Source organism: Triturus cristatus, chromosome 4_1 (assembly GCF_964204655.1).
Source record: "Triturus cristatus chromosome 4_1, aTriCri1.1, whole genome shotgun sequence".
Classification (NCBI taxonomy): Eukaryota; Metazoa; Chordata; class Amphibia; order Caudata; family Salamandridae; genus Triturus; species Triturus cristatus.
In genome coordinates, this window is record NC_140585.1 from 516,251,028 (window position 1) to 516,277,979 (window position 26,952).

Genomic DNA, 26,952 nt, shown 5'->3' on the forward strand with positions numbered 1-26,952 from the left:
CATATATATATATATATATATATATAATCTACTGGCGGTCGCCAGTAGATAGTTATAGTTAGGACCGTGTTTACATAGGAAATCTGAGAATTCTATTTTAAATAACTTTGGTGCCGGTTGACGAATCCTCGCAAATTTTTCAAAATAGGTGGGGCGCTCCGCTCCTACCCTGAAAGTCTCGGGGTGATTAGTCAAGCGGGGGCCGAGAAAAAAGGGGGGTCCCAAAACGCGTTTTCCCCATGCATTTTTCTATAGGACCTTTAGTCGAAGGTACAGCCCAAACGGCTGAACAGAATTACGTGAAATTTGGCAGAGAGGTAGCCATAAGGTCAAGGAAGTGCCTTTTGAAGGTCTCGTGTAAATCTGTTCAGTATTTCCTGAGAAAATAGCATTTAAAAGCATATCAATATCTATACGCGCGCACGGTGCGCGCACCCTGCCGTGCGCGAGCGCAATTCTGATTGGTTGTTAGATGTCAGTAAACATTAGAATCGGTCGAAATCAGGAAGTGGCGGCTGCCATTTTGTCTCTCGCGGTCTGAGGCAGTGAAAAACAAAGGTGGAGAACGTGAAAAGGGGGCAGGGTGGACAGTTCCTGACCCCCTAGCCTTTGTCAGGGGGTCACTGAAGGACCCCCAAGGGTGAAAAAAACATTTATTTTTTTGTCAAATGCACGGGGCACGCACAACGCTTCGTGGGCGCGCACCGAGTGCCCACCGCGCGTGCACGGTGCTTGAAGCGCACGGTGAAAAACCTGAAAAAAACCAAATATTAATAAATACATAACTTAGCATTTAAAAAACCTTGCAAATTCACTTAAAAAACCATAGGTTTCTCACATGTTATAGTTAGCTGGACATTTGCCTCGTAAAAAACCAATGAAATTCCCCCGTTCTAGTTAGTGCAGGCAACTATAACTCACGCGACCGCAATCCTCTGCTGATGACGTCAGATATTACATCACTGATTACATATGTATCTTTCTGAAAAATAAATATTTGTAATATATGTATAGCTAAAGATTAATGGAAGAAGACATGGGTAAATAGGTGTCTAAATACAGTGATGTAATATCTGACGTCATCAGCAGAGGATTGCGGTCGCGTGAGTTATAGTTGCCTGTACTAACTATAACGGGGGAATTTCATTGGTTTTTTACGAGGGAAATGTCCAGCTAACATGTGTGAAACCTATGGTTTTTAAAGTGTGTGTGAGTGTGTGTGTATATATATATATATATATATATATATATTCACTGAAAAAACCATAGGTTTCACACATGTTATAGTTAGCGGAAATTTTACTGATAAAAAACCTGTGAAATTGCCCCGTTATAGTTAGTGCTGGCAACTATAACTCACGCGACCGCAATCTTCTGCTGATGCTAATACTGTATTTAGACACTTATTTGCCCATGTCTTCTTCCATACATTTTTAGCTATACATATATTACAAATATTTTTTTTTCATAAAGACACATATGTCATCAGCAGAAGATTGCGGTCGCGTGAGTTATAGTTGCCAGCACTAACTATAACGGGGCAATTTCACAGGTTTTTTATCAGTAAAATTTCCGCTAACTATAACATGTGTGAAACCTATGGTTTTTTCAGTGAATTTGCAAGGTTTTTTAAATGCTAATTCCTAACTATAACGTGTGTGAAACCTATGGTTTTTTCAGTGAATTTGTACGGTTTTTTAAATGCTAAGTTACTTTACGCCATTCGAGGCGTGCGCGCCCACTTAACGCAGTTCGTTCCGTGCACGGTTTTTATCAACTTTAATAAGCCCTGTACATTTGGTGGCCTTCGGCCACCAAAAGCACAGGGGGTGGGGTCAATGTGGATAGTGTTTTTTTTATTTCGATTTTATAATTTCATGTTGCCAAAATTTAGTTTTTTTTACCTATTAATAAGCCCTGTACATTTGGTGGCCTTCGGCCACCAAAAGCACAGGGGGTGGGGTAAGTGTGGATAGTGTTTTTTTTATTTTTATTTTTTTACCGTACGCTTACGGTAAGCGTACGGTAAGCGTACCCCGCGAAATTGCCGAAAAAAAAATAAAACCGTTTTTGCTCTTGGGGGATGTTTGTGGACTCCCTCAACATGACTATGTGGGAGGGAGTTGTCAAAACAGCCCCGTAACATGTTTTTGGCCATCATGTTTGATAAACAACACTCAGTGCGAGAGACAAAATGGCGGACGCCGCTTCCTGGTTTCGGCCGATTCGAATGTTTACTAAGATCTAAGAGCCAATCAGAATCGCGCTCGCGCACGCCACCGTACGCTTACGGTAAGCGTACGGTAAGCGTACCGTAAGCTGGCTCAGATATATATATTGATTTAAAGGCTATTTTCTCAGAATCTACTGAACAGATTTACACCAAACCTACAAAAGGCACTTCCTTGACCTAGGGACTACCTCTCTGCCAAATTTCTAGTAATTCTGTTCAGCCGTTCGGGCTGTAGCTCGTTCTAAAGGTCCTATGGAAAAATGCATGGGAAAAACGCGTTTTGGGACCCCCCTTTTATCTCAGCCCCCGCTTGACGAATCCCCCCGAGACTTTCAGGGTAGGAGCGGAGCGTAGCGCCCCACCTATTTTGAGAAATTCGCGAGGATTCATCGACCGGCGCCAAAGTTATTCAAAATAGAATGTTGAGGTTTTCCTATGGAAAAGGGGTCCTAACTATAACTACCTACTGGCGACCGCCAGTAGGTAATATATATATATATATATATATATATATATATATAATTCTTTTTTTTTTTGTCGCATACAACGAGATGACAGATTAGGCAACATGGGTGAGATGTTAATGGGGTATTTATTTACACCATAAGACTAAGATAAATAAATATTTTTCTTTTTCTTTTTCTTTGACACAAACTGTTGTTACTCCCCATACGGCACCAATCTGGAGAAAAATGTAATATGTTCCTGTTAATTTAGGACTTATACATTTGTATACTTGGGATATGTATATTATTTTTGAATATTAGCATATACCATCTGCTTTTCTCTCCAAAATCTCCTTGACAAGAAAACCATCTGTCAGATTGCATTGTTGTCCAACTTTTAACTTTTAAACATATTGTTTGCACTATTGTAAGGCACATTACTTTGTAATATTTGTCACTATAAGATGGCCGCCATGGATTTACGAACAATGTTGCTGAAAGTCCATCTTCTATGTCTATTTTTCACCATGTGACATGAGACCTAAGTTTAAATGTGCCCGCGTAATCTTAAGGAAACTGACATTGAAAAAGCCAGTCGGCGAAACGCGTCTGTCAGCGTTTCGGGGAAGAAGGGGGGGGGAACTTGCTGAATAAAGCACCTATGCTTTAAAAAAAACATCGTTCCTGGATTTTGCTTTGGAGTGCTCTCCGCTTTACACGTTTTACGTGTTGGTTGTTTCATATATATAATATATTATCTACTGGCGGTCGCCAGTAGATAGTTATAGTTAGGACCGAGTTTCCATAGGAAATCTCAAAATTCTATTTTGAATAACTTTGGCGCCGATTGACGAATCCTCGCGAAATTTTCAAAACTAATGGGGCGCTCCGCTCCTCCCCTGAAAGTCTCGGGGTGATTCGTCAAGCGGGGGCCGAGAAAAAGGGGGGGTCCCAAAACGCGTTTTCCCCATGGATTTTTCCATAGGGAATTTAGTCGCAGCTACAGCCCAAACGGCTGAACAGAATTACGTGAAATTTGGCAGAGAGGTAGCCATAAGGTCCATGAAGTGCCTTTTGCAGGTTTGGTGTAAATCTGCTCAGTATTTCCAGAGAAAATAGCATTTAAATCAATATATATATCTGTACGCGCGCAGCGTGCGCGCTGGGTGCGCGCACCTTGGCGTGCGCGAGCGCAATTCTGATTGGATGTTAGATCTTAGTAAACATTCGAATCGGTCGAAACCAGGAAGTGTCGGCCACCATTTTGTCTCTCGCACTCTGAGGGGGTGAAAAACAAATGTGGAGAACGTGAAAAGGGGGCAGGGTGGACAGTTCCTGACCCCCTAGCCGTGGTCAGGGGGTCCCAGAAGGACCCCCAAGGGCAAATTTATTAAAAAAAATTTTTCGAAAAATCGCCGAGTGCGCGCACCTTGCGCGCACCACCCAAACGGAAAAAATTCTGCGAAGTTAGCGCAACGCGCACGCACTCCATGATTTTTCCCCCCCAAAAAAAAAATGTATTTGGCCCTTGGGGGAGAAGCGCTCCGTGCCCACCCCGTGTGCACGGCACTAACTGCGTAAAGTGGGCGCACGGTGCGCGAAGCGCACAGTGTGCCCACGGCGCGCGCACGGTGCGCGAAGCGCACTATGCGCGCGCCGAGAAAGTTTTGTTTAAAAAAAATATTCATAAATACATAACTTAGCATTTAAAAAACCTTGCAAATTCACTTAAAAAACCATAGGTTTCACACATGTTATAGTTAGCTGGGCATTTCCCTCGTAAAAAACCAATGAAATTCCCCGTTATAGTTAGTGCAGGCAACTATAACTCACGCGGCCGCAATCCGCTGCTGATGACGTCAGATATTACATCACTGATGACATATGTGTCTTTCTGAAGAAAAAAAAAATGAAATATATGTATAGCTAAAGATGAATGGAAGAAGACATGGGTAAATAAGTGTCTAAATACAGTGATGAAATATCTGACGTCATCAGCAGCGGATTGTGGTCGCGTGAGTTATAGTTGCCTGCACTAACTATAACGGGGAATTTCATTGGTTTTTTACGAGGGAAATGCCCAGCTAACCATAACATGTGTGAAACCTATGGTTTTTTAAGTGAATATATATAATATATATATATATATATATATATATATATATATATATATATATTACCTACTGGCGGTCGCCAGTAGGTAGTTATAGTTAGGACCACGTTTCCATAGGAAATCCGCAACATTCTATTTTGAATAACTTTGGCGCCGGTCGACGAATCCTCGCGAATTTTTCAAAATAGGTGGGGCGCTACGCTCCGCTCCTACCCTGAAAGTCTCGGGGGGATTCGTCAAGCGGGGGCTGAGATAAAAGGGGGGTCCCAAAACGCGTTTTTCCCATGCATTTTTCCATAGGACCTTTAGACAGGGCTACAGCCCGAACGGCTGAACAGAATTTAATGAAATTTGGCAGAGAGGTAGTCCCCAGGTCAAGGAAGTGCCTTTTGTAGGTTTGGTGTAAATCTGTTCAGTAGATTCTGAGAAAATAGCCTTTAAATCAATATATATATATCTGTGGCAGCTTACGGTGCACTTACCGTGCGCTTACCGTAAGCTTACCGTACGCGTACGGTGGCGTGCGCGAGCGTGATTCTGATTGGCTCTTAGATCTTAGTAAACATTCGAATCGGTCGAAACCAGGAAGCGGCGGCCGCCATTTTCTCTCTCGCTTCCTGAGTTGGGCAGCAAAAACGAACCCCAAAAATGTGTAAAGAGGCAGTTTCATGAGATCCTAACCACCCAGCATTGATACAGGGGTCCCCAAACCACCCCCAAGCCCAAAAAAAAAATAATTTTTTTTTCGGAAAATCGCCGATTACGCTTACCGTACGCGTACGGTAAAAAATTGTAAAAAAAAAAAAAATTATCCACATTCTCCCCACCCCGTGTGCAAATGGTGCCCGAAGGGCACCATTTGTGTATGGCATAAAACATGTAAGAAGTTAACAAAGAATACATTTCACAAAGATGCGCAAAATATGTCCCCCATGTGCGCACGGTGCGTGAAGCGCATCGTTCGTACATGGTCCACCCCGCTTAACGTGGGCACGCGGTGCACGCAGTGCACGGCATGACCACTGTGCGTGCACGGCACTAACTGCGTAAAGTGGGCGCGCGGTGCGCGAAGCGCACTGCGTGCTCACTGTGCGCGCACGGAACGAACTGCGTTAACTGGGCGCGCACGCCACGAATGGCGTAAAGTAACTTAGCATTTAAAAAACCTTGCAAATTCACTGAAAAAACCATAGGTTTCACACATGTTATAATTAGCTGGACATTTTACTGATAAAAAACCAATGAAATTCCCCCGTTATAGTTACTGCAGGCAACTATAACTCACGCAACCGCAATCTTCTGCTGATGACATATGTGTCTTTATGAAAAAAAAATATTTGTAATATATGTAAAGCTAAAATTTAATGGAAGAAGACATGGGCAAATAAGTGTCTAAATACAGTATTAGCATCAGCAGAAGATTGCGGTCGCGTGAGTTATAGTTGCCTGCAGTAACTATAACGGGGGAATTTCATTGGTTTTTTATCAGTAAAATGTCCAGCTAACTATAACATGTGTGAAACCTATGGTTTTTTCAGTGAATATATATATATATATATATATATATATATATATATTTCCAAGCAAACGCTGTCGTCGGTGGCCCCCAACCCTGCAGAGTGGCAGTGGCTATGGGAGACGGCACTTCCCGTTAATTTGCAATACAAAGGAAAGATGTGCCACCACTGGGTCCGGAAAAACAGCATTTATTGTTGATAGCGCAGACAGACGTGATGGCCCTGACGCGTTTCGACAAACTGTCTTTATCAAAGGTGCAGCATCATTTGTGCAATGTAACAGGTGAATTAAATACCATACGAGTCACGTGCCTGCAAACCACACTACAAATCCCATAATGCACCTCAAGTGTGCAACGCAAGATCTGTATTGTTCCAGTGATTTTAGAAAACATTGCACACTCCAGCATGGTGTTAAAATGTAAGTACGGTTTGTCAGCAAGAACTGGTGCACTCACTGACCCCTTCGTATGTCCCCACATTGTCCAATATGCACAGTGTCCGGAAAATGCCAAGATGAGCTATCGACCTCGCGCGACTCCCTTTCTCACCTTGTGCTGCAACTGTTGCCGGTAAATCCAACATGAAGTGCAAACTTTAATCAATTTGTTTTAACAAAATTTCGCCGTTTGTTAAAACCTATTGATGCAAGTTTGCACTTCATGTTGGATACCCAACCGATATATGGTAAAGTGATGTGTATCATGGTGGTATCTTAAAATGTGCAAGTATTTGTCAGTCAAATGTTAAACTGACGAAAAGTAATGCAATATTGATTAGGCTGTCATGGCACCCATGGAAAAGGGCAATATTGATGCGTGAGTCCATTTTTCATGACTATGCTAATGTGTTTCAAATCTTGCTGCGCCGCGCACATCAGTAACCCCGACGAAGGCGCTACGCCGAAACGCGTTTGTTTTGTTGCCTGCAGCAATAAAGGTTTCTGCAACTAATCCCCGGGAGTGCTGGCTTCTGTTTGGAAATGATAACAGAGGAGCTTTGATGTGAATCGCGGTGCACTTCTGCGACGCCTGCCCCCGTTTGCGAGATGCCGTCAAATTGATTTTTGGCAATCACAATATTTGTAACAATTTATTTTTTGGTTGTTCACTGAATGAGTTTGTGATTTTGTATTTATTTATTTACAAAGAACCACTCTAAAATGGTGCTTGCTTGTAATGATAAATTTCATGCTTTTAACAATAATCCTATTTCTGTTTCTCAAATTCAGTTGAAACATGTCGATAAAAAGAGGTCGGAATAAAGTTTTCGCCATAACCGTGACCTAGCTTTGAGCGAAACGCGTTGGTGAAGCATTACCTTGCCTTTAATAAAACTTCAAAACAGCACCTTTGCGAGTCCTGGATTTCTTTCACTGTGAAGCGTGGAAGTATTTGGACGATAGATGGGACAGCTGGAGCCCGTCCAGGACTGCCGTGGTGAAGCTCCGTACTTTGTGTGTGTGTGTGTGTGTGTGTGTGTGTGTGTGTGTGTGTGTGTGTGTGTGTGTGTGTGTGTGTGTGTTATATATATATATATATATATATATGTTTGTGTATTACCTACTGGCAGTCGCCTTTAGGTAGTTAAAGTTGGGACCTATTTTCCATACGAAATCCGCAACATTCTATTTGGAATAACGTTGGCGCCGATTGACGAATCTTCGCGAAATTTTCCAAACTTTTGGCCAGCTCCGGTCCTCTCCTAGCCTGAAAATTTCACGGTGATTCGTCAAGCAGGGGCCGAGAAAAAAGGGGGGTCCCAAAACGTGTTTTCCCCATGCATTTTCCCATAGGACCTGTTGACGCAGCTACAGCCCGAACTGCTGAACGGAATTACACCAAATGTGGCAAAGAGGTAGTCCTCAGTTCAGACTCATGCCTTTTGCTTCAATGGTGTAAATCCGTTCAGTATTTCCTGAGACAATTAGAGTTAAAAAGATAGATATATCTGGGCGGAGCCTAGCCACACATCTCATCGTGAGATCTGATTGGCTGTCAGTCCATCATCCAAGAAGTGTTGGCAGCCATCTTGGGACCAATATACATGATAGCGCCTCATTAAAAAGCATTGCAGTTAAAAGAAGGTTTTAAGACTTTAGTTACATTATAAAACATTTGTTGATGGTACCATACTCATTTTAGGAATTGTGGTGTGTTCTAAGGTGATTTTACCATGTGAAAAAGCCTTCTGCTGTGATATCATGAATCATGTTTGAGAGAACTATTTTTTCATGCTTTTCCCACAGAGGTTTGGAAGGTGATCTATGAGCTAAACTGAGAGCCTATTTTCTGTAAATTCACAATATCTTTCTCAGTCATGTGAGAATGAAGTCTGACATTCTCAGTAAAACATGTACATCCAACAAGGGCAGACTGTCAGTTGATTTCTTTGTGTTCTACTGCAGCTTCCCAGAGTGTTCTAAAGAACAACTAGAGCGCTAACAGTCCTACTTATGACAAACTTATTGCACACCTGAAGCCATCTTGATTGGAATAAAGTGGTAACTCTTAAAACATTTAATTTAAAAAGGAACAAAATGAGGGGGTTCATTTTGCCATAGAAATTATGGTTAGTGCTGCAGAAAGAAAAAATAGGGCACATTTTGACTTCTCAATTCCACTTCTATTTCATAAAAAAATTCTGAAATGCAGACTGAAACATGCACTCTGAATACCAGCAGCAGACTTCCCTGGTGAGCAGTAGCTTTACTACAGTGATCGAATGAGCAACTAGAGTGCTAACATTCAGAATTTATGGCAAATGTGTGACACATCTGAAAGCCTTCTTGATGGAATCAAAGTATAAAACTGAAAGTATTTCCTACTGAGGAGACTGCAGTAAATGAGGAAATTAGGAAACTTCATAACAAATCTCCCAAGATGGCCACCAGAGACAAAAGAGCCTAAATGCAGCACAAATATCACCCAGATGTAGCCCAATGACAGAAGTGTGCAAAACACTTATTTTGTGTGTATTTGCAGTTTTATATAGTGCAGACTTGTCAGGTATTGGAGTGCTTTACATGAGCATTGGTTACATCACACAAGATCAAATTCATTTTGGTTGTAGACATGGGGAGATTAAGTGATTTGACCAGAATCACAGAATGTTGAGCTGAAGCAGAAACTCCAACCTGGTTCCCCAGTTGCCAAGTCTGCAGCTCTGGAAGTAACACCACATCCTCTCCCCTAGGTGCAACATATAATCAAGTGGTCAACTGGATAAAAAAGACATAAAGATTACAAATAATTTAAAAGTTCTTTGTCGCTATTTGAAAACTCAGAAAATATGTCCTCATTTTAGGTTTTTTAGAGCACTAACCATAATTTTGAAGCAAATAAGACCCTCTCATATATGTAATTTCTAAAGGAAATGCTCTAGGTATTAGTTTTTATTACATCAAGATGACGTCCGGCATTCCACATTTTTGTAATAAATATAGAATGTTAGCAATCTAGTTGTTCAGTGGGATACTGTTGAGAGACAGAGGCCAGGGGCACGGACTCTGAAAATTGAAGGCAGGTAGGAGAGTGCAGAGGCATCAATTTGACCACACTGGGCAGGCAGGAAGGGCAGTTGCAGCACAACAGACTATGGAGGGCAGTGGAAAGGGGGGAAGGGGCCACAAACCAACAATACAGGACCGGCAAGAGAGGCTGTGGCAATGTAATAGACCATTGTGGGCAGAAGGAAGAGGCAGTGGTAGTACAACCATACATGCCAACAGACCCGTTTCAGCCAGGAAACGTCCAATGTTTTTAAGCTCAAATGGGCTTTATTTGATCTGTCTCCTGTCTACAATCTCCTCTTTTTCAATGTAACTCAAAGGGGAAAATCAATACAACAGTTTTTTTTAAAAATCTCGCTCTTACCAAGTTCAAAATGTTCGCAAGTATGGTACATTGGATCATGATGGGCAGGAGGAATTGGGGTAGGAACATGGACTCGGATAACAGAGGACATGGAGAGGTGCACCAAACTGACCCTACAGGGCAGGCATCAGGGTTTGCAGCAGCACAATACACCACACAGGGCATGCGGGACGGGAGTGCAGCACAACAATCCTTAGAAAGCAATAGGGAGGGGACAGGACCATGCACATGGACAACAGAGAACAGAGGGGAAAGAGGCAATGGTTGCTAGCTGACCATAATGGACAGACAGGAGAGAAAGCTGCAGCATAACAGACCATAAAGGGCAGGAGGGACGGATCAGGGGCATTACAATGGAACAGACAAGCCAGGAGGGAGGGAATAGGGGTCTGTACATGGAAACAGAGGGCTGGGGGCAAGGGGGCAGGGCAGGAGCAGCAAGATGACCATGGAGGTCAGGCAGGATGGGCACTAGAAACAAGACACACCATGGAGAGCAACAATGACACTATGAAGGCATACACACAGACCATGGAGGGAAGGTGGGAGGGGATCAGGGGCAGCTAGCTGACCACACAGGGAAGGTGGGAGGGGCCATGGCAGCACAGAAGACCATGCATGGCAAGCGGGAGGGTTAGTGGCAGCACAATGGCTATGATGGGCAAGAAGGAGGGTGCAGGGGCATGCACAAAGCACCATGGACGATAGAAGGGAGGGTCAGGACCTGGGCACAGACAAGAGAGTTCAGGGGAAGGGGCCTCACAGCAGACCGCGTGGGGCAGGCAGGAGGAGCAGTTGCAGCACAACAGACCAGGGAGGGCAGAAGGGCGTGGCACTAAAATGGACCATGGAGGACAGGAGGAAGGGGATAGGGGAATAGCATGTGGACAGGCAGGGTGGAGGTGGCAGGGACAGGTTACAATCATCTGACAATGCTAGGCAGGTGGGAGGGGAGTGGCAGCTCAACAGAACACTCAGAGTAGATAGGAGTGGCCGGTCCATGGAACATGGTGGGCAAAAAGGATGGAGCAGGGGCATGCACAAAGACATCGGAGGGCAGGGGGAAGGAGAATAGGGGCAGCAAGCTAAGCACAGACGCTAAGCAGGAGGTCAATGATGGGCCATAGAATTGGGCAATGGAGGGCAGGAGGAGTGGACTGGTACATCATGCAAAATGGAGGGCAGTGGCAGCACATCAGACCATGCATGGCAGGAGGGAGGAGGCTAGTCCAATGATTCAGACAACAGAGGATAGGGAGGAGGTGGATGGGGCAGCAAGCTACCTGTTCAGAGAAGGTGGGTATTAGGAACTTTATTGTTTTTAAAATGTGTGTCTGTGCGAACTACTTAAAATATGAACAAGTATGCAGCATAATCTCACTTTTATTCAGGAAGAAGAGGACGTTTGTGACTGTGACTCCGGGCTCACTTGGCAGAAACACCCCCTGACCCTCCACCCCATCGCAAAATGTAATGCCCATGAAAAGGGGTAGGTGGATGCAGTGTTATATAGAACATAGTCCTGAGAGCACGATTGAAAATGAAAACTAGATATAGTATATGGTATACACTATGCACCAAAAAGTGTGATACAGGATAAACCGGGGTGTGAAATATAATATGCAATACATTGTGCGCAATGACAGATTCATTGGAGAGCGCGAGATAGCACGCTGTGCGTTATAACATAGGCATCGAGGAAGGCACGTTAGATGGGGCAATATTACCCATGCGAAGGCAAGTGTGGCATGACATATTCACGGGGTGGTGTTGCAGTGCTCATGAGCTAGAGTGTGTCTTAGCATATGCACTAGCTGGTGGAATACAACACAGAGGTGTGTGGCACTCGGCGGGCACTAGTGGGTGTAACACAGCATTGGGCTCAGCCAGGAGCACGCTGTGGCTCTCAAGTGAGGTTTGTCTCCTTTCCAGAGAGTAAAATAAAAAGTATTACACATCCGGCGGTAGATGTGTGTTTTATTAACCGTGAGGGGGGTTTCTTGCATAGTTTGGTCGAATTTTTGTCGAATCCCCTTTGAATGGCTTGGTGTGCGTGTGTATTAAATGTCCCTGTCAATAGCTACCCATGTTAGTATAAAACGACAAGGGTGTCTACTTGGAGAGTACCCACCGGCGGAGGCGCTGGGATTAGGCATGGTAGGGCGTCAGACACATCAGCGGTGTAAATACATTCCACGTGGATTCATTGTATAATGAATATCACGCAAATCGTCATGGTTCTAGGCACATACGGTTTGTCCAGCATGACCTAGGTGTTTCTATAAATATATATTTTAAAAAAACTAATAAAAAACAAAGGCCGGCCCCGGGGGATGGGGTCCCCGGGGCCATAAGTGGCCTGAGGAGGGGGGCAACGCAGCCCCTCTTCTAAAGAATAAAAAAAAAGGCCATGACCCGGGTGTTGGGGTCCCGATTAAGGCCTTGGGAGGGCTAAATTAATTTTTTTCAACAAACAAAATTAGGTTGCAGGCCCTGGGGCATGGGGTCCCCAGGGCCAATAAATTAGAAAAAGACGGGGGGCCACACAGCCCTTCTTCTTAAAAAAAAAATAAATAAAAGACCGGCATCACCCCGGATGCCATGCCCCCTCCTTGCAGCACTCTGCAAACGCGCCCCCTGGCCAGTTGTGAGTTGGGGAATTAATTCCCCTTCAATACTGAGGGTCCCTGAGGGCCAACTAGCCCAACAGGTATCTCCAGTATGTGCCAGGGAGCTGCGTTGCAGACAGGTGTTCTGAGGCCATGCCCCTTTTTACACCTCTATGCAACGCAGCTCTGTGGCGCTTACTGGAGGTACCTAGTGGGCTAGTTTGACCCTAGGGAACCTTAGGATTCAAGCGGACTTAATCTCCCAACTTAGAACGGCCACAGGGCGCGTTTACCCCGTTGTGAAGGGAGGGGACGGGGCCTGAGGTGATGTATGCAAACACGCCCTGTGGCGCGTTTTAAGTTGGGGAAATAATTCCCTTTCAATCCTGAGGGACCCTGGGGGCCAACTAGCCCACCAGGTGCTTCCAGTAAGCGCCACTGCTCTGCGTTGCAGAGAGGTGGTGCAGGCCGTGCCCCTTTTTACACCTCTCTACAATGGCGCTTACTGGACGCACCTAGTTGGCTATTTTGCCCCTAGGGACCCTCAGGATTCAAGGGGACTTAATCTCCCAACTTAAAACGGCCACAGGGCGTGTTTACACAGTGGGGAAGGGAGGGGACGGGGCCTGAGGTGACGTGTGCAAACACGCCCTTTGGCACGTTTTAAATTGGGGAAATAATTCCCCTTCAATCCAACTAGCCCACCAGGTGCTTCCAGCAAGCGCCACTGCGCTGTGTTGCAAAGAGGTGGTCTAGGCCGTGCCCCTTTTTACATCTCTCTGCAACGCAGCTCTGTGGCACTTACTGGAGGTGCCTAGTGGTCTAGTTGGACCCTGGGGACCCTCAGGATTCAAATGAACGTAATCTCCCAACTTAAAACGGCCACAGGGCGTATTTACACAGTGGGGAAGGGAGGGGACGGGGCCTGAGGTGACGTGTGCAAATAGGCCCTGTGGCGCGTTTTAAGAGGTAGTTTTAATCCCCTGCCCTGTTATATACTAGGGGCTTACAGAGGAGGTCATGCTAATCACAGGGGGACCCCAACGCATAGTGTTCTCTAGTGTATGTAGGTGTTTTCACTGTATTCTGAGTATCTTTTAACATAGCCCTGGCTCTAGGACTGGTTAGTCAGACTCAGTTACCACCAGTATCCGTCTGAAAAAGTTGAGGGTACAGGATGATTTTGCAACAAGGCTTCTTTCTGCTCTTCTGTTTGTTCTCTCTGCACGTTATCCTTCTTCCTGCACATTTCTTCGTCTTTGAGGACTTCTGTTGCTTCTTTCTGCATTTCTTTTTTTTCTTTCTGTGCGTTTTTTCTTCTTTCTTCACATGTCCTATCTCTGTAGGCATAGTTTGAAATTAGCATTTAAAAAACATTTAAAATTCACTGAAAAAACCATAGGTTTCAGGCACGTTATAGTTAGGAATTAGCATTTAAAAAAACCTTAGAAATTCACTGAAAAACCATAGGTTTCAGGGGCGTTATAGTTAGCTGGACTTTTCACTCGTACAAAACCATTGTAAGTCCCCTGTTATAGTTAGTTCAGCTAACTATAACTTGCGCGCCCGCAATGCACTGCTGATGACGTCACATATTACATCACTCATGACATGGTCAGTGACATCACTCATGACATCACTGATGACATCTCAAATAACATCACTGATGACGTCATCCACTGAATGTGTGTTTTTCTGAAAATGACATGTTTTATATAAGTATAGCTCAAGGTTGATGGAAGAATAAATGGGTATATAAGTGTCTAAATGGATGATTTGTTTTTGAAAAATTGATTGATTATAGGGAGTGCCAAATGGAAATCATGCAGCTAATAATCCTCACACAGGTGACACTCTCAGTACAGATTGTCTACACAACTATCTACTGGGAAAACCCAGGCCTACCTTCCAAGAGGTGCAAAAGTCTATGCGCCTAAAGTTAATAAAATACAAAGATAAAATTTCTATGAGAAATCCATTCAAATAAGATCGACGTCCATTCTAGATATCACCCATAGGGTATGAATATACCTTCCGACTGGTTGTAACTCCGTACCAGCCTGATTATGGCTGGGCAAATCAAGATATCCCATGCAGAGTCCTAATTTACGCATGTTTCTGCAAAAATATAATGGGTTCCTATTTAAAAAACGATGAGGCAGAAGCTCCTACTCACAAACAATATCATCAAGCTAAGTATATGTGCTTAAAATATAAGCCTTATGAGAAAAAGATCAATCATCTTATCACCAATAGTGTTCATTATTATAGTATTCATAATTGTCTACCATTAGAAGTCAGGCTGCTATTATTGGAATAGTTATATCAGGAAGATATAATTCCATGTTAGAAAAGTCAAGCCATCACCATTAGAAAGTCAATGACAAAGTCTAATATCACCCAATGTGCCAAAATCCCCGTGTGTGCAAAGTGACCCTGGAAACTTATAAAATGTAAGCCAGGTGAACCAACTCCGTACGCCAGAAACCAAACAATTCACCATGAAATTTAAGTTAGAACTAAGTGAGGTGAACGTGTGCCAATGTGAGGGCTCTGTATTTGAAAAGCCAACTACGCGCTAAAAAAAGGTACAAATCTATTCAAGGTACCTATGTCAAAGACAGTATTAGCTGTATAAAAGTCCCCGAATATCCATCATATCCATACCTGTAAGTAACAGCGACAGAGCCTAAATCAGATTCCCGGCACCTCAGAATGGCCGTAGTGAGCTGCCGGTAACCGGAAGTGCTTTTTGTAATATTTGAAAGCTCAAAAGACTAGCGCGTGAGATGCGGCGACAGAAATCATAAACCGCGGCCGCCATATTATGTGGCTGATAATCTTTGTGATCTATGTAATTGATCCAAGTATGCCTATTCTGCCGACAATACACGTAACTCACTATATAATGTGAGTTATATCGAAAATCTGCGTTCGTCTATTCCTATTTTGCAAAAAATCCATAAGACTCGATCGACATCTCAAAAAAGTTTTAACCACATAAAGGAAAAAGATAGTTGTAAACAAACCGCACCCTGTGTTAAATGCGGATATACCATAGGGTTAATCCCAGTTACTAGGTATAATCGTCCTCAACATTTATGAAAATGGCCGCCATCTTAGATATGTAGTCTCGTTGGCAAATAGCTACGTCCGCATTGATTCGTCCGTCATATAAAGTCTTTGTTAGGCACTAACAGCGTTGGTTACAGATATCCATGGTTCTCAACGTTTAAATGGGCAAATATCATATAATAATTTGCCAGGCTATGACGTTGACATATTAAGAATCAAACAATTTTATTGTCAAAACAGTCATCTAATAAAATTTAGTCAATTCAGAAAATAAATTCAATTCGGGGTTAAATATCGCCCCTATATCATCACAAGCCTAAAGAATAAAATATTGGCAGTATGCCACATACTGGAGGGGAAGACCTACTGGTCCAAAGAGTGTATAATCTGTGTATAGGAGATCCCTGGTTAGTTGGTTGGTTAGTTTTCTGCACCTGTTGCTTCTTTCTACACCTAGTTTGCCTCCTTTTGCACTTCTCTTGTCTTTCTGCACCCCTCTTATACCTTTCTGTACCCCTCTTGCACCTTTCTGCGCTTCTCTTGCACCTTTCTGCGCTTCTCTTGCCTCTTTCCACATCCCTCTTCCCGCATCCCTCTTCCCTCTTTCTGCATCTGTCTTGCCGCTCTCTGCAGTTGTCTTGCCGCTCTCTGCAGTTGTCTTGCCGCTCTCTGCAGTTGTCTTGCCGCTCTCTGCAGTTGTCTTGCCGCTCTCTGCAGTTGTCTTGCCGCTCTCTGCACCTCTCTTGCCGCACCTTTTGTTTCTTTCCGCAACTCTTGTCTTTCATCCCTTTCCTTGCTCCTTTCTGCACCTCTCATCTTTCATCCCTTTTCTTGCTTCTTTCTGCATCTTTCTTCCTCTTTCTGCATTTCCTTTGCCTCTTTCTGCTTTTATCTTGCTTGTTTCTGCATCTTTCTTCCTCTTTCTGAACTTCCATTGCTTAGTTCTGTGTTCCTTCCTTTTTCTGCACCTGTCTGGCCCCTTTCTTCCTCTTTCTGCCCCTTCTTGCTTGTTTCTGCACTTCTTTTTGCTCTTTGTGCAGTTTTCTTGCGTCTTTCTACACATCTCATGCCTCTTCCTGCACCTCTGTTGCTTTTTTCTGCACCTGTTGCTTCTTTCTACACCTAGTTTGCCTCTTCCTGCGCTTCTCTTGCCTCTTTCCGCGCTTCTCTTGCCTCTTTCCACATCCCTCTTCCTGCATCTCTCTTGCCGCTCTCTGTAGTTTTCTTGCCGCTCTCTGTAGTTTTCTTGCCGCTCTCTGTAGTTTTCTTGCCGCTCTCTGTAGTTTTCTTGCCGCTCTCTGTAGTTTTCTTGCCGCTCTCTGCGCCTCTCTTGCCGCTCTCTGCGCCTCTCTTGCCGCTCTCTGCGCCTCTCTTGCCGCTCTCTGCGCCTCTCTTGCCGCTCTCTGCGCCTCTCTTGCCGCTCTCTGCGCCTCTCTTGCCGCTCTCTGCGCCTCTCTTGCCGCTCTCTGCGCCTCTCTTGCCGCTCTCTGCGCCTCTCTTGCCGCTCTCTGCGCCTCTCTTGCCGCTCTCTGCGCCTCTCTTGCCGCTCTCTGCACCTCTCTTGCCGCTCTCTGCACCTCTCTTGCCGCTCTCTGCACCTCTCTTGCTGCTCTCTGCACCTCTCTTGCTGCTCTCTGCACCTCTCTTGCTGCTCTCTGCACCTCTCTTGCCGCTCTCTGCACCTCTCTTGCCTCTCTCTGCACCTCTCTTGCCTCTCTCTGCACCTCTCTTGCCTCTCTCTGCACCTCTCTTGCCTCTCTCTGCACCTCTTGCCTCTCTCTGCACCTCTCTTGCCTCTCTCTGCACCTCTCTTGCCTCTCTCTGCACCTCTCTTGCCTCTCTCTGCACCTCTCTTGCCTCTCTCTGCACCTCTCTTGCCTCTCTCTGCACCTCTCTGCGCCTCTCTGGCCGCTCTCTGCGCCTCTCTGGCCGCTCTCTGCGCCTCTCTGGCCGCTCTCTGCGCCTCTCTGGCCGCTCTCTGCGCCTCTCTGGCCGCTCTCTGCGCCTCTCTGGCCGCTCTCTGCGCCTCTCTGGCCGCTCTCTGCGCCTCTCTGGCCGCTCTCTGCGCCTCTCTGGCCGCTCTCTGCGCCTCTCTGGCCGCTCTCTGCGCCTCTCTGGCCGCTCTCTGCGCCTCTCTGGCCGCTCTCTGCGCCTCTCTGGCCGCTCTCTGCGCCTCTCTGGCCGCTCTCTGCGCCTCTCTTGCCGCTCTCTGCGCCTCTCTTGCCGCTCTCTGCACCTCTCTTGCCGCTCTCTGCACCTCTCTTGCCGCTCTCTGCACCTCTCTTGCCGCTCTCTGCACCTCTCTTGCCGCTCTCTGCACCTCTCTTGCCGCTCTCTGCACCTCTCTTGCCGCTCTCTGCACCTCTCTTGCCGCTCTCTGCACCTCTCTTGCCGCTCTCTGCACCTCTCTTGCCGCTCTCTGCACCTCTCTTGCCGCTCTCTGCACCTCTCTTGCCGCTCTCTGCACCTCTCTTGCCGCTCTCTGCACCTCTCTTGCCGCTCTCTGCACCTCTCTTGCCGCTCTCTGCACCTCTCTTGCCGCTCTCTGCACCTCTCTTGCCGCTCTCTGCACCTCTCTTGCCGCTCTCTGCACCTCTCTTGCCGCTCTCTGCACCTCTCTTGCCGCTCTCTGCACCTCTCTTGCCGCTCTCTGCACCTCTCTTGCCGCTCTCTGCACCTCTCTTGCCGCTCTCTGCACCTCTCTTGCCGCTCTCTGCACCTCTCTTGCCGCTCTCTGCACCTCTCTTGCCGCTCTCTGCACCTCTCTTGCCGCTCTCTGCACCTCTCTTGCCGCTCTCTGCACCTCTCTTGCCGCTCTCTGCACCTCTCTTGCCGCTCTCTGCACCTCTCTTGCCGCTCTCTGCACCTCTCTTGCCGCTCTCTGCACCTCTCTTGCCGCTCTCTGCACCTCTCTTGCCGCTCTCTGCACCTCTCTTGCCGCTCTCTGCACCTCTCTTGCCGCTCTCTGCACCTCTCTTGCCGCTCTCTGCACCTCTCTTGCCGCTCTCTGCACCTCTCTTGCCGCTCTCTGCACCTCTCTTGCCGCTCTCTGCACCTCTCTTGCCGCTCTCTGCACCTCTCTTGCCGCTCTCTGCACCTCTCTTGCCGCTCTCCGCTCCTCGTTTGCCGCACCTCGTTTGCCGCACCTCATGTTTCTTTCTGCATTTCCTTTAACTTTCTGCTTTTATCTTCTTGTTTCTGCATCTTTCTTCCTCTTTCTGCTTTTATCTTGCTTGTTTCTGCATCTTTCTTCCTCTTTCTGCATTTCCTTTGCCTCTTTCTGCCTCTTTCTGCCCCTTCTTGCTTGTTTCTGTACTTCTTTTGCATCTTTCTGTACTTCTCTTGCCTCTTTCTGCCCCTTCTCTTGCCGCTTGCTGCATTCAAATGGGAATTGTTAGCTGTCAAGTTTAAAGATCTGCATGCTCTCCTGACTGAGGTAAATGTCTACTTGTACATATATTTTCACATATGTTATGCATCTGAAGATGGTAGCTTAAAAAGCAGGCAGCTTCTCTTATAGGTGGTTGAATCCTCTCAGTTCTGCTCTGTCATTCAGTTGCACAAGCAGACATATCTTATGTTTGTAGAGCCCATCAAATATATTATTGAATACCCATGTGCCCTGTATTATGAGTAGGGGTGGGCGGAATTTGCGAAAGTGACTTTCGCAAATTACCGCAAAAATGTTAAAAATCTCCGCCAACACGCGGAAATATCGTGAAGATGCGGAAGTTTTTTTCCCGCCCGTTTGCGGTATCTTCTGCGTGGTCGCAGCTCGCCAGCTTACCCATGCGGTTGCTCGCGGGCGCGGCCATCTTGTTTTCACTCTTCTCGCGGTGCATGATCGCGAGAAGAAAGACTTGATCGCGCGACCAATGACATTACTGCGGGCGCGAACTGTCGCGAGACAGCGCAAATGGCTACCAACAATCCAACATCTCGTGGAGAACGCGACCGGATCGGGAAAACTTGTCGGCTAACGCGGGGATTCAGGTAAGGCGATCGCGCACGTGAGAATGTATTATTTTATAGTGCGAGCAAGAAACAAATTATCGCTAAGCTGCGGAATGCGGAAATGTTGACATTTTCGCGCTCTCCGCGGAACGCGAAAATGTCAAATTATCCCAATTTCCGCGAGCGGAACGGAAATTTAGCCCAGACCTAATTATGAGCAGAAAGAAATGCATACACCTTCCTGCATACAAATTTACAGAGTATGCTGTTTGAAACACAGGTATTCAAGTATTTGTATGTTTATTTTTATGTAACCGGTCACTAGGTAAAAGCACAGACACACACATGCATATCTTCACAAACTTGGTGAGTCTTACAACAGTGATATGGTTAGGATTGCTGTTTTACATTTGGTAGGCCGAACATTCTGAGCAGTCGATGAATAGTGAACCTTCAAGACATAAGTGAGGTTTGTGGCAAGGTACAGTCGAAGTAGGCTTCTTTCTGCAGCTCTGTTGCTTCTTCCTGCAGCTCTGTTGCTTCTTCCTGCAGCTCTGTTGCTTCTTCCTGCAGCTCTGTTGCTTCTTCCTGCAGCTCTGTTGCTTCTTCCTGCAGCTCTGTTGCTTTTTCCTACAGCTCTGTTCCTTTTTTTAGCACTTATTGGACCCTGTCTTTTCAAATATTCCTTTTGAATGTTCTTCTCTTGCCCGTCCATTGGAATGGTCGGACCACTATGCTGTACACTTTGCCTTATCTCAGACAGAAATTCAAAATAAAAACAGCAGCAGTAAGGATGTGTTTACACGTCGTTGGCACAAACTTAATACTATTGATCTTAACGCACGTTTATCGAATACCCTTCCTAATACCAACACATCCACATCTGTATTAAACTCCGAAGTATTCAAATGGCTGAATTCTGCCATCGATGAACTTCTTCCCTTAACACCTAAAAACTCTTCATCTCATCGACCTCCTGCACCTTGGTTTTCTGAAGATCTAAAACGCATGAAATCTAGTTGTAAGATTTTTGAGAGAAAATGGAGACGTTCTTACTCCGCCTCCCATAAAATAGCCTATAAGGAAGCCCTTAGGGACTACCATCATCATTTTAAAATGGCCAGAGCTGCCTTTGTTTCGAATACAGTAACCAATGCCCAAAATTGTCCCCGTACTCTCTTTTCGGTTGTGAAGAAATTAACTGGAGCAGATACGGTACCAGCCCCTCCTGCACTACAAGAGGCTCAATGTAATTCTGTTGCTAATTTTTTCATATCTAAAGTAGAGCGCATCTATGACTCATTAAGTCCTTCTACATCTAATGATACGCCTCTGCCAGAACCTATCCTGACTCCAGATGTTTCACTCCTCACAAGGACGAAACTTGCAAACTGGTTACCCTTTGATGATGCCTCTTTTTCCCATTGCCTAAATAGCATTAAATCTGGCTCCCCACGGGATCCGGTACCCGCCAAGATTTTAAAACTACTTGAACTCAGCCCACGTCAAGTGCTAATGCAACTTCTGAACTCTTCATTACTTGAGTCATATGTTCCACAGGAGTGGAAGCATGCAATGATAATTCCTTTATTAAAAAAAAAGGCTGGAGCGGACATCACCAACCTGTCTAACTTCAGACCAATTTCATTGCTCCCCATTCTATCAAAGATCCTGGAAAGGCACATTAATACACAATTGACACATCTTGTGGAGAGCTCGGGCTTTTTACATCCGTCCCAATCAGGCTTTAGAGCGCATCATTCGACTGAAACCACACTCCTAGGAGTCACCGAGAGTCTGCGACACAGTGTCGATCGCGGAGAAACATCAGACTTGATCCTTCTCGATCTAAGTGCGGCGATCTCAGCACGCAGCAATTTCTCGAGCCGCGGCAGGTGAAGCAACAGTTCCTTCGGCGATGCTTCACGCTTCTCGAAGTTGCATTACTTTTCCAGCTCCCCATGGCAAACAGCCTCCAGAGGTCCAAAACAAAAACATCAGGCACCTTTTAGCAGATTAGAACTCCCAGCAAGGAGGTTCAGGAACTGGTGGTGAAGTCAGTGTCCCTGAGACTTCAGAACAGGAGGCAAGCTCTTCTTTCAAGCCCTTGGAGATCTTCTTCAAACAGGGGACACAGCACACAGCAATGTCCTTTCTCCTTTCCTTGGCAGAAACAGCCACTGCAAGCCAACTCCAGACAGTACACAGCAAAGGGACAGTACTTGTCCTCAGTTTCTCCCGCTCTTCTCCTTGGCAAAGGTTCCTCTTGATTCCCAGAATGATCTAACAGTCTGGGTTCTGAGCCCCTCTTTTTATAATACAAAATCCTTTGTTCTCTGTGGCAGAGAAGCTCTTTGCCCAGCCAAAACCAGTTCTGTCCTCACTGGTGCAGCTTCCTGGCAGGATGTTGAGACAGCATTGTCCTTGGCAGACCCGGCCCATTCAGGTATGAAAGAAATCTCCTCCCCCCTACTCTGAATGCAGCCCAGGTCTATTCTGCCCAACCCGGACTCACCCTGGAAAGGCAGGACACGCCTCTACCCCCTAGTGGCTGTCCGAACAGAATGCACATCCCCAGCCCCTGTCACTCCAAAGCCAGACCGTCAATATACAACCTAGCAGAGGCACACTGGATAGTTAGGAAAGAAAATAACTACTTTCTAATAGTGGTATTTTCCAACCCAGCATGTAAAAATCACCCTCACTAAAAGATGCATCTTAACATTCTGAGTTCAGGCATATCAAACTTTATTTTCTCATCTTGTCCCCATGGGCAGTTACACTTATAAGATGTTATAAGCAAACTCCCCTAGCCTTACAATAGTGAAAAACGAAATTGGCAGTAGTTCACTATCAGGATATGCCACACATCAGGGCATATCCTACATTTCATATACACAGCACCCTTCCCACAGGGGTACCTTGGGCTTGCCTTAGGGGTGACTCACATGTAAGAAAGGGGAAGGTCAGGGCCTGCCCAGTGGGTGCGCTTGCCAGGTTGACATGGCAGTGCTAGACTGCACACAGGCACCGCAATGGCAGGCCTGAGACCTTATTGCAGGGCTGCTTGCGTAGGTGGCACAATCAGTACTGCAACCCTACTAGCAGCACTTTGGTTTACAGGCCCCGGGCGCACACAGTGCACTGGCAAAAATATAGGGAAAACCAATGCCCATAATGCCAGCTCTAACACTTAGTTTCTCAAGGATCGTATCGCTTCCCATAGTAATTTTTGTACATTTCCGCAAGTATTTTTTTTACTTAGAAGGGATGTTCTGTATGAGTATCTATTGCAGAATTGTGATATTTTGAGTGGGCTTCCCGTCAGACACCAAAAATAAATTTGCTTATTCAGATTTTGGATAACAATTCAGACTGATCCACTTATGATGAAAAAGGAAATGTATAGAATTGAGATGTTGTGCCTTGGTTTCTACTGCCAGAATGGTGATATTTACAGTGGGCTTTTCTTGAGAAACCAACAACTAAATTGTCTTTTTCAGATTTTGGGTAAATATTCTTGCTTGGATACAAGTATGATGAAAAAGTGAATTTGTAGTACTGGGGTTGCTAGACATATAGACATACACACTACCTCATTGCTCGCACATCTACACCACTACGATGGATACAGGCTGCAGACTGTAGGAGAACTCCTTCAACCATGGAATGTCATTGTTTCTTTTTACTGCACTTAAGGAAACATAACATGTGTTTGTAAAGCACAAGTTCACCAAGAAGGGCATCTTGCCACTGAATAAGAGATGTTTATTTTTACCCAACTTAATGTACTCCTGAAGGATGAAAGGCTGAGTGGATCCGCCATAAGGTCAACCACAGGTCCCTACAGTGACATGCATTAGTCCGCTAAGCCTCCAGACCCACCACCAGACACGCTACTAGTTTTGCTCTATCTTTTACTGATATCTGTGATATGTAGAGTTTGTATTATTTTCTTAGGAGAATATTTATTTGCATTTTTTTGTGTTTTTATAGGAAAAGGAGAATATTTCCCTTATACATAAGATCAGTTCACTCCAAGAGGAGGTAAGATGTGTGATAGAAACACGATTAATGAGAATTTAATTTTCTGCTTTTTGATGCCATTTTGGTTCTGATGCAGATTTTGTAATGGTGATGGCAAATATTAAAATTATTACTTCAGGATTTGTATTTAAATATTCATATGAAAGAGGTCTTTAAGACAAGTGGCTTTAGCATAAATTATCATTGCATTGTTTATTCCTTGTCATTATTAGCTGTAAATTGTTTATTTCTTTGACTTACCGTCAGCGCAAGTCCTGATAATAGAGTGGAGTCGACTTGGTCATGTACATGTATTTGAGGTTTTTCAATGTTGATTGTGAAAGAAGCAAAGCTGGTCTTACCAGTCAACTCTAAGAATGTGTCAGTCTGTTGGTTTTTGTACAATGGAGTTCACTTTTACTCAGAAAGGACAAGAACGTTGCAACTTGAGCTTCACAGATCTCACCACATTGGAGGTAGACGTTTTCAGGCTAGCCGCTTATCTTGTGCCAATATATGATCAATGTATTTGTTCCACCAACTGAATGGGCTTCCCCTTAGGGTTTGGTAGATGATGGTGCCCCTTAGAGCTTTTAACGTAAATGTTTTACTTCACCTACAAGGCATTTGAAGAAAAAGGGACAAATGCATAAATCGGTTTGTAGTTAAACTCTTGTCATAGATCATTGTACCACCACTCCTCCTTTTCTTCACTGTCAAAATGGATGATTGATAAACCGTGGAGTAGCTGGGTGTTCGTGATCATTTATGTGAGTGGTGTAATCTGGTTTCTAGGCGAAAAAGAGATGTAGGATGCACTAATTTAAAATGGCAGTTTATTATCATGACCTCAGCAGACCTTCAGTAATGGAAGATATGGAATCAGGGCTGTCTTTATAATGGGAGTTGCAATGGGTAGTTGATAAATGTGATTGCAATTATTTCAATCGAAATATCTTGGTGTGGGTTGCGTTTGGTTAGAGTTTGTGTCATTATAAACTAGAGATCTAAAAAAGTGCGTTAGAGTGGCTTGCCGTATGCCTCGGAGTCTGAGGAGCTCTGTATTGTCACTGTTTTTAATTCATTAGGAATCATAACATCCGTGGATATAGATTGAGGTCTTTATGATCATTATCATTTTAAGGGATTGCATCGGGTGAACTTCCTCAGGAACAGAAGTTTGGTCATTCATAGATATTTTGTCATAGGAGTTTCATATTGTTTGCAGTAGTATTACAGAGCGGTTTTTGAGTTTAATAGTTCCTAGTTATTTTTTATGAAGTATGTGTTATTACTTGTAAATTCAGTTTGATGGATAAGAATAACCTTTAGTTGAAAATGAGTTTCCGACTTTTGTTTGCAGGTTCCTTTTGTGTGGAAATTTGCTAATCTTAAATGAATGCCAATATATGAATGCCAACCTTTGGGTTTGGGTGCTGGGTAAAAGATCCCCCCAAAGCCTTCACCTTGAGCACCGGTCGCCAATGGTAGATAGTCAATAAGTAGTACCCAGAAGGAGATCTATTCCACTCTACACAAATATCCATGAAAGGTTTACATATTTGGCATACCCTGGTGAAACCTTTCAAAAATCGTTCTTTATTCATAATTCTTTCAATATTTTGTATTTCTCAGTATCGAAACAGCCAACGTGTTTCGAGGGAACCCTCTTCATGAAGGCTGTAGGTAAAAATATAAAAAAATGTTTTAAAAATACCAATTAGAATCACAGATTACATATAAATTCACGCTAAATTGTGAAATTAATTTAGTTATCCTAAAAGATAAATGTTTTAGTCTGGGTAAGCTAGATACACTCTAAAAGATAACCTGTGTTCATCCTCTGGTAGCCTGGCACAGAGTAGTCCGGCTTATCTAAAGAAGCAGTGTGTAATGTATTTGTGCAATACACACAGTAACACACTAAATACACCACAAAAGGACACCACACAGGTTTAGAAAAATAGATTACGTTCTGAACAAAACAAGACCAAAATGACAACACACCAATGTATAGAAGTTGAGGTATTGAATTTTAAAGTAATAAATGCAGTAAAGTGCTTAGAAGCAAGTAACGATAAAAAGGTTACTTTAGGTCATGCTGGACCAAGGCAGATTCAAATTTTGGGCTGACTGCGATGGAGTGCCTGCCAGCTACAGGACCCATGCAGGCCCCGGTGAACAGTGAACAAAGTACTTTTCCTTGTCACAAATAAGATGCGTTTCTCTTCTCCATGCAGTGAAGGCGATGCCTCAGTTCCAAGGATGGGTGTCGGAGCCGAGAGGCATCAAACGATGTGCCAGATTTTGCCACGCAGTCCAGAGAATGAGTCCATCTCACAAAGCTGCAGTGGAGGCGATACACTTTTCAATGTATTGATCTCTAGAGGCAAAGACCTGCTTCTGATGTGTTGCGCCCATTTTACTCCGGCAACCGGGTCGATGCGTCCGTTCTATTACACACAGACAGGAGATGTGTCCAAATCCTTGTTGCTAGTATCTGGGTAACTCCCAATGAGCCTGCCACAGGAGGTGGGGTAGAGACTTTGATATCCCTGCATCTCAAGCAACAGGAGACAAGCCAACAAGCCCATGGGGATTACTTGGAGTGAAGACAGTCCAGCTCTCCTTCAGCAGAGTCAGAAAGCAGCAGGGCAGCAAACGGAGAAGCTGGCCAGCAAACGGAGAAGCAGGCCTTCCTGATCAGCAGTCCAGTTGAGTCATTTGTCTGATTTTGCAGAGGTCAGAGACCAAGCACTTATACCCAAAAGTGCCTTTGATGGGAGGGGGGGGTGGTGACATCAGAGCACCTCTCTGAAGTGCACAAGTATCCCTTTCAACCAAATCTTGTCTGCCAGGCTATATGTGGGGGGGTAATCAGTCCATTGTGTGGGGACAGGACACATCCTATTCAAGTGAAGTGTTAGCCTCTGTTCCATCCTGCTCAGTCAAGGCTATCAGAATGCAGAAGAATGCAGATGGATACACTCCTAAAATAACCCCTGCTCACCCCCTTGGTAGCTTGGCACGAGCAGACAGGCTTATCTCAGAGGCACTGTGTGAAGCATATATGAACACATACAGTAATACAGAGAAAACACTAC

At 44.9% G+C, this 26,952-nt stretch overlaps 1 protein-coding gene across 7 annotated transcripts in view; it reads left to right on the plus strand.

Moving 5' to 3' along the window:
- The window catches only part of IRAG2 (inositol 1,4,5-triphosphate receptor associated 2), a 1,211,571-nt gene that overhangs the window by 315,688 nt on the left and 868,931 nt on the right, over window positions 1-26,952 (plus strand). For 6 of the 7 annotated variants that reach the window (XM_085652757.1, XM_085652760.1, XM_085652761.1 and 3 more), the window contains exon 9: window positions 23,819-23,869. The exons of the other annotated variant lie outside the window; for it this stretch is intronic. In XM_085652757.1, coding sequence (XP_085508883.1) covers window positions 23,819-23,869 — 51 coding nt within the window. The remainder of the gene's footprint in view (window positions 1-23,818; window positions 23,870-26,952) is intronic. 7 annotated transcript variants of the gene reach the window in all.